Source organism: Dendrobates tinctorius, unplaced genomic scaffold, assembly GCF_039654945.1.
Source record: "Dendrobates tinctorius isolate UK_male_01 unplaced genomic scaffold, ASM3965494v1 ptg000181l, whole genome shotgun sequence".
In the NCBI taxonomy this organism is placed as follows: Eukaryota; Metazoa; Chordata; class Amphibia; order Anura; family Dendrobatidae; genus Dendrobates; species Dendrobates tinctorius.
This window is the reverse complement of record NW_027361848.1, coordinates 2586794-2595000: the sequence shown is the minus strand read 5'-3', so window position 1 is coordinate 2595000 and position 8207 is coordinate 2586794. Positions and strand designations below refer to the sequence as shown.

At 41.0% G+C, this 8207-nt stretch overlaps 1 protein-coding gene across 2 annotated transcripts in view; it reads left to right on the top strand.

The window, feature by feature from the left end:
* Window positions 1–5223, top strand: part of DPY30 (dpy-30 histone methyltransferase complex regulatory subunit) — a 42721-nt gene extending 37498 nt beyond the window's left edge. The window contains exon 5 of one of the 2 annotated variants that reach the window (XM_073551819.1): window positions 4938–5223. In XM_073551819.1, the coding sequence (XP_073407920.1) occupies window positions 4938–5010 (73 nt within the window). In that variant the 3' untranslated portion in view covers window positions 5011–5223. The remainder of the gene's footprint in view (window positions 1–4937) is intronic. The other variant, XM_073551820.1, reaches the window with a different exon arrangement.
* Window positions 5224–8207: the final 2984 nt, after the last annotated feature.

Here is an 8207-nt window from a genome sequence, read left to right as displayed (position 1 = left end):
CACAGTGATCTTGGGGTTCTTCTTTACCTCTCTCACAAAGTCTTTTCTCCCACAATTGCTGAGTTTGGCTGGACGGCCAGGTCTAGGAAGACTCCTGGTGGTGCCAAACTTGTTCCATTTAAGAATTATGGAGGCCTCTGTCCTGTTAGGGTCCCGTTTCACATAGCGACGCACCAGCGATCCCGACAACGATACGACCTGGTAGGGATCGCTGGTGCGTCGCTACATGGTCGATAGTAAGCTGCCAAACGGTCAGATCTCTTCAACAACGCACCAGCGATCCCAACAACGATACAACCTGTTCTGAACGATTCCAGCCTGCGTCCCCGAGTTCTGCGTCGCCAACTAGGTCGCTCGTCGGCGCCAAATACAGCGATGCATGCTAGCCAGCGGGACGCAGACTTTGAAAAAATGGCCCAGGACATTTGAGCACGATCAGCGATATCCACTATGTGTCACATGTAGCGAGATCGCTGTTGCGGCACAAAATCGGTGACGCAACAGCCATCTCGCTAACGATCTCGTTATGTGAGACGGGGCCTTTAGGAACCTTGAGTACTACAGAAAATGTTTTGTAATCTTGGCCAGATCTGTGCCTTGCCACAATTGTCAAACTCCTTGGCCAGTTCCTTTGATCTCATGACTCTCACTTGGTCTGACATGCACTGTGAGCTGTGAGGTCTTATATAGACAGGTCTGTGCCTTTACAAATCGTCGTATCTGTTTAATTAAACACAGCTGGACTCAAATGAAGGAGTAGAACCATCTCAAGGAGGATCACAAGGAAATGGACAGCATGTGATGTAAATGAGTGACAGAACAAAGGGTCTGGATACTTATGACCATGTGATTCAGTTTTTCTTTTAATTGCAAAAATTTCTACTCTTCTGTTTTTTCAGTCAAGATGGGGTGCAGAGTATACATTAATGAGAAAAAAATGAACTTTTTTGAATTTGCCAAATGGCTGCAATGAAACGGAGTAAAAAATTTAAAGGTGGCTGAATACTTTCCATACCCACTGTGTATATGTATATTATATAATTTTAGACATGGTTTTGTTCTATTTATAACCTGATCAGATTAAAGTATATTTTTTTTTCACTATTTGTGACTGGGACTTTTTTATGGTCTAATTTTGTTCTGTTTCTTTTTCTCATTTACAGACTCCTAATCCTTGATGTATATATTCTGGTCTTTTGTTTTGTGTGGTTACTACATTATATCATTATACAACAATCTCTATACTATATACCTATCCCACAATGGGACCTACAGCTCTGGCAAAAACGGAGACCACTGCACAGTTTTATAAATATCTGGTTCTCTACATGTCTGACAGCCAAGCCATTCCAATGTCTGTTGAATTGCAACGAGAGTACACCTCATTCTATTTAATGTGCTTCAGATTAGGTGATCACCTGACCAAATCTTAAGGAAGGAAAGTATAAAAAACCCTGCTGTGGTGTTCACAATCCTCTTGCAATAGGACAAGCTGGCTGGCAAAACAAATGCCAGTAATATCCCAAAAGTAATAGGAATGAAAAAATAACTTTTAACCATGCCAAAGGAGTTGAAAAGTCTTGAGTGAGAAAAAGGCCTCAATTCTGGCTTTACTAGGAGAGGGATACAGAGAGCATCTTGTTGCCTCCATCCTTAAAATTTCTAAGACTGCAGTCCATTACTACAAGGTCAAGCAGAAGACATTGGGGACAACAAAGCTACAAACCGGCACAGGGCGAAAACCACTCTCAACTGACCGTTATCACCGTCATCTTATTCGAATGTCACTCAGCAACCAACTGCAGAATGACATCAAGTGACCTACAAAAGGAATGGCAAATGGCAGCTGGGGTGGAGTGCACGGCAAGAACAGTTTGTAACAGGCTCCTAGAGACAGGGCTCAAGTCATGTAAAGCTAGAAAAAAAGCCTTTCATCAAGAGAACCAAAGGTGTTATGAATGGGTCACCGAGAAGGATAGCAGGCCCAGGCTAAGCCACAGAAAACCAGAGAGGTTGGAAACTAAGCGGTTTGCAGACCCCTGATCCTGTCCACACAACTAGCAGTAGCCGTGGAGCGTACCTACGATGATCCTAGACTCCTCGGCACAGCTGGAGAGCTAACTAAGCCTAAAGCAAGAAAGTGGAAATCTAAACTGCCCCGGAGCTGACCCCAAAGGAATAGATAGCCCCCAAACATATCTGTGAGACAAGATGAAAACACAAACGCAAGCAGAAAAATAGACTGAGCAAACGATGGGGCCCACACTGACTAGACAGGACAGGAAAGGAAAGACATTGCAATCACGCAAAAAACCCTGCAAAAAGTCTAACACGTCTGATGCACAAAAAACTCAAGTCGCACGACTTCGCCCCCACTATATCAGCACTCTGGTATATTCTGAAAGCAAAGCAAAAAGAGACCAATATAACGGGACAAAACAAACTGGCACAAGCAGTAACATATGGGCGGTGATTCAGCACAGCCCCAGCCGGATCTGGCTGACCCGCACAAAGCTGAGACAAAACCAGATCAAATGCAAACAGAATAGCAAATGAACCACTTAGCTGAACATTGCAGGGAAAGAGCAGGAGACATCAGACCTCAGAAGGAACAAGAAGAAAATCAGCAGGGATAGAGGGATTCAGCTGTCTTAAATCCCAATCAGAAACCCCAGATCTCCAATCGTCTTCCTCATTAGGTGGCAAGTCTCTCAATCAGATCAGCTCCACTACCTCCAGTAACCACCAGAGGGAGCCCAGAAAGAGAACTCGCAACCCCTCTGTCAATCTGACCAGCTCCACTACCTTCAGTAAAGCCAGAGAGAGAATTCACAACACAAAGGAGAGCCAGGCTTAAGTTTGCCAAAGTCCATAAGGATTGGACCATAGAGGACTGGAGTTAGGTAATCTCTGAGTGTAATTTTCAGCTTTGCCCAACACCTGGTCGTCTAATGGTTAGCCGGAGACCTGGAGAGGCATACAAGCCACAGTGTCTTGCACCCACTGTGAAATTTGGTGGAGGTGATGACCTGGGGATGCTTCAGCAAGGCTGGAATTGGGCAGGTTAATCTTTGTGAAGGACGTATGAACCAAGCCAAATACAAGGTTATCCTGGAAAAACAGTTGATTCCTTCTGCTTAGGCAATGTTCCCCCAACTCTGAGGACTGTTTTTTCCAGCAGGACAATGCGTCATGTCACACAGCTAGGTCACTCAATGTGTAGATGACAGACCACAACACCAAATCCATGTCATGACCAGCCCAATCTCCAGACCTGAACCCCATTGAAAACCTCTGGAATGTAATCAATAGGAAGGATAGTCACTAGTCATTAAACTAACTGCTTTAATTCTTGTACCACGAGTGGCATAAGGTCACCCAAAAGCAGTGTGAAAGACTGGTGGAAAGCATGCTGAGACGCATGAAAGCCGTGATTTAAAAATTATGGTTATTCCACAAAATATTGATTTCTGAACTCTTCCTGAGTTAAAACATTAGTATTGTTGTTTCTAAATGATTTTGAACTTGTTTTCTTAGCATTATTTGAGGTCTGCAAGCACTGCATTTTTTTATTTTGATCATTTCTCATTTTCTGAAAATACAAAATTTAGTGCTTGGAAATTCGAAGACATGTCAGTAGTTTATAGAATAAAAGAGCAATTTTACATTTTACTGAAAAATATACCTATAAAGAGAAAAATCATACAAACTGAACATTTTGCAGTGGTCTCTTAATTTTTGCCAGAGCTGTATGTTTTTCCTTTGGGAAGTGAAAGTAAGAGCTGACTTAAAGCTCTGCCCACATTGATATTTGATTAAAAAAAAAAAGTAGTGAAGACTATATACTGTAGGATTCTGGCATTTTACAGCAAAAATAATGCAACGTATGATGAGCAGTTTCTGGGGAGCGCTGAGGACCGGGCCACAGGGGGGGCTGTATAATAAAACGATAAATCCGAGGCAGCACCAGCTGTGAACCCTCAAAGAGGGATAGACTGTAGAGCAGGGTTCCCCGACTCCAGTCCTCAAGGCCCACCAACAGGTCATGTTTTCAGGATTTCCTTTGTATTGCACAGATGAAGCAATTATCACCTGAGCAATACTAAGGAAATCCTGAAAACATGATCTGTTGGTGGGCCTTGAGGACTGGAGTTCGGGAACCCTGCTGTAGAGGATGCAAATAACGCAGTCAAAGGAGTGCTGAGAAGTGACTATTCCACAACGCGTTTCAACGACCAGACGTCGTGTTCTTCAGGTGACAGCAACTGATAAAGACTGGTCGTTGAAAAGCGTTGTGGAATAAAGTCACTTCTAAGTACTCCATGGCGCTCCTTTGACCGAGTTATTTGCATCCTCTAGAATCTTACAATATGTCACCCCGTTAAGATGGTGTTTTTTTATCAGAATTTCTCTGTATTTTCATACTGATCAGGCACAGATGCAAGTGCTCCGTTATAAACAAGACATCAGACAAGTGCACAGTCAGGCAGCTGTAAAAATCTGACCGCAGCGCACTGACCGGTAGCTGCATAGAAATGCACAAAGGTGTTGCTCTTGGGTAAGGAGAGCCACTGCCAGTAAGTGCATTACTTTCCGATCCCATTCTGAGAATTCTTTATAATCCCAAAGTACAGTGAACATACTCGTGCCTTATAATCGGTAAGAATGTGTCCTGTCAAGTCCAGATATGCTATTTACCTGCAACATACCCCTAAATCTACAGGTGAAAAATATGGTAATAAAGGCAGTAATCAGAATTATAAAATGTCTATAGCCTTCTACAAAAAAATGTTTTTCGTCCAAATTGCCGCAGTTATTTTTTTGTGTGTAAACCTTATGTAAATGTTTCATGTTGGAGCCTTTTTAACTCATAATTTTTTTAAAGCTAACTGTAGCAAATTTGTTTGTTTTGTAAAGATTTCTTTTTTCTTTTTCAGGCCTCCTAATCCAATAGAATTCCTTGCAGCTTACTTGTTAAAAAACAAGACCCAGTTTGAGGAGCGAACCTAATGGACATTACTGTGATTGTCATCTTTGTCATGAATATATCAATGACTTTAAAAAAACCTTACTCACATCTGTGACCTTCAATCATAGTGGACTGATTTTTATTTAACTTTTTACATTGTATTTCTCTTGTGCACTTCTGATCAGATTGTCAAAGGTGACTAACAAAATAAACCTTTTTAAAATAAAGAATCATGTATCCTATTAAATAGAAAATGTGTCAAACCGTACTTGTGGCTTAAAGTGATGCACTGAACCAGTACAAAAGGGGTGGGGTTCTCACAAACCAGTTTAGTGTAAATCAGATCTTCATACAGGGCATCTGTCAGAACAATCAACCCTTGTAGGCTGTCTAATATGGGCATGTAGGTAATAGATTGTTAAATAAAATGATACCTTGATGCCTGTGATTCGACTTCCTATTCAAGAGTAATCCGTATTTTTATTTTATTTTTATTAGTCTAGTAATGAGCTGTTCAGCTCTGGAAGGTGATTCTCAGGGACTTCTATTGTCTGGCCTATAGATCGTATCTTAGAAGGTGCCGCTGCACATCACTTGCACTCTGCAAATATGACTGCCCTGGGCATAGGGTCGGCGTCCGAACGCTGATGACTATAATACTGTAGCCCCATTAGTTCTGGCCTGTCACATGTCAGCATTACCCTGCAGCTGTGCCTGTCACCCACGGTAACGGTACCGCCGGTACTGTCGGTCACAGTGCTGCGGGATCATGCTGGCAGATGTTAGCGTGATTCTGTAGCTGACTGACCTGCGGTAAAAAAAAGGTGTGAGCCGAGGATACTACTCCCATCAGGTTATGTCTGATGGGAGAGTACTATCTGCAGGTGCCTTAGGCCTGTTTCACACTTCCGTTTTTGTGTCCGCCAAACGGATCCGTTTCCGTTTTTTTGACGGAAATGGATGCAAACGGATCCGTTTTTAAAAACCCGGATCCGCGGTAACCGCTATGGGACAAAAACGGATCCTGCAAAAAAAAAATGGCGGATCCGTTTTTTAACGGAAACCAACGGATTTTGACGGATTTGAAAAAACGGAAGTGTGAAACAGGCCTTACAGGTGCTTACAGTTAAAAAAAAAAAAAATTACATTACGTGCAATAGTCACAAAAAAAAAATTATACTCGCCTCCCACCAAGTCCCCGACACCCTCTGTTAAATATTAATAATTTGGTTAATTTCTTATTACACTCAGTTCTGTACATTGCTTTAGCTGACACTACATAGGTTTTTCTTGGAAGTTTAGCTCATGTCAGCTCCACTACATATTTAAGTTTAGCTCATGGTAAAAGGTCGGCTCCATATATACAGAGATCACGTGTTTTAAGAGATGTATATAACACAGGTCAACGAAAAAAATTTTTTTTTCTGGTGTCCAAAATATTTTAATGAATTTGGGGTATTTTTGGGGTGCTGATTCTGAATATGTCATCAGTTTTGCCAGATTGGCTCAAGTTTTTGAGATTTTTGGTATCTTATTTATAGCACTTGTTGGTAAATGCGACGCATCATCTCATTAATTTCTTTGGATTAGTACTTGAACTGAGCAGTTCTCAATATAGTTTTGTGTTAATTAGTGTTCTAAAAGTTTGTTCATAGCTTGATTTTTGCACTAACTTTATGTTGTTGTCTGTTTTCCAGTGAAAAGCATGAACTCATCATGAAGAAGTTGTCTTAACGATCCAGACTCATTCTGTTACATTTGTGGTGAATATACACTGCCAAAACATAGAAGAAACATAACAGACTTCGTAAAAAAAGTGTATTTTGCCTATTTTGGGGTTATGCTTGGGGACCAAGACAAGTTTTGGGCACCACACATAGTGTGCAAAGCATGTATCGAATTATTACGAAAATGGAGCAAAGGACAAAGAAAAAGCTTCAAATTTGGTGTTCCAATGGTGTGGAGAGAGCCAAAAAATCATCATGATGACTGTTATTTCTGTGCAGTGCAAGTGCAAGGATTCAATAAGCATAAGAAACGAAAATGGGAGTAACATGGAATCTGCAAGAAGGCCTGTCCCTCATTGTGAAGATGTGCCTGTACCTGTGTTTACCATAAATAACAGTCATCATGATGATTTTTTGGCTCTCTCCACACCATTGGAACACCAAATTTGAAGCTTTTTCTTTGTCCTTTGCTCCATTTTCGTAATAATTCGATACATGCTTTGCACACTATGTGTGGTGCCCAAAACTTGTCTTGGTCCCCAAGCATAACCCCAAAATAGGCAAAATACACTTTTTTTTACGAAGTCTGTTATGTTTCTTCTATGTTTTGGCAGTGTGTATTCACCACAAATGTAACAGAATGAGTCTGGATCGTTAAGACAACTTCTTCTTGATGAGTTCATGCTTTTCACTGGAAAACAGACAACAACATAAAGTTAGTGCAAAAATCAAGCTATGAACAAACTTTTAGAACACTAATTAACACAAAACTATATTGAGAACTGCTCAGTTCAAGTACTAATCCAAAGAAATTAATGAGATGATGCGTCGCATTTACCAACAAGTGCTATAAATAAGATACCAAAAATCTCAAAAACTTGAGCCAATCTGGCAAAACTGATGACATATTCAGAATCAGCACCCCAAAAATACCCTAAATTCGATGAAATATCTTTGGCACCAAAAATGCTGTTGACCAGTGTAATTCATGGCTCCCTCCCCATCATGAGACACAGACGCGAGGATGTCATCTCTGCACGGACATAGCATTGAATGGACAGACAGCTGATATGTAACTTTACTACGTAAGAAGCCTAAGAGAGACGCCATTTCCCATGTGAGATCCCAGAGAAAGAAGGTTACAAGGTTTGCTATGAACAAATGGACAATCTCTTTATAATCATGCACCTATTTTTATGTTTTTCTGTAATAATCTTTTCTTTGATGGAAGAAACCAAATAAACCACTACATTTTTATCTGGTAACTAGTCCTAAGTATTTTGCAAGAATACGCATTATTTTACATTGGAGAGCCAGCCAGATCTGAATTTTTGTACTTTTTTGTGGATTTCCCTCAACTTGCCTAAAAGGGGATTGAACTTTGCTAACGTCATATGTGCAAGTTATCAGGAACTCCACTACTCACAAGAATCAGACAACCTAGAAGTGAGGACTAAGAATTGCCAGATGGATTGAGAAGTGCTACAAGTGCCAGACGTGCTGAAGCCAGA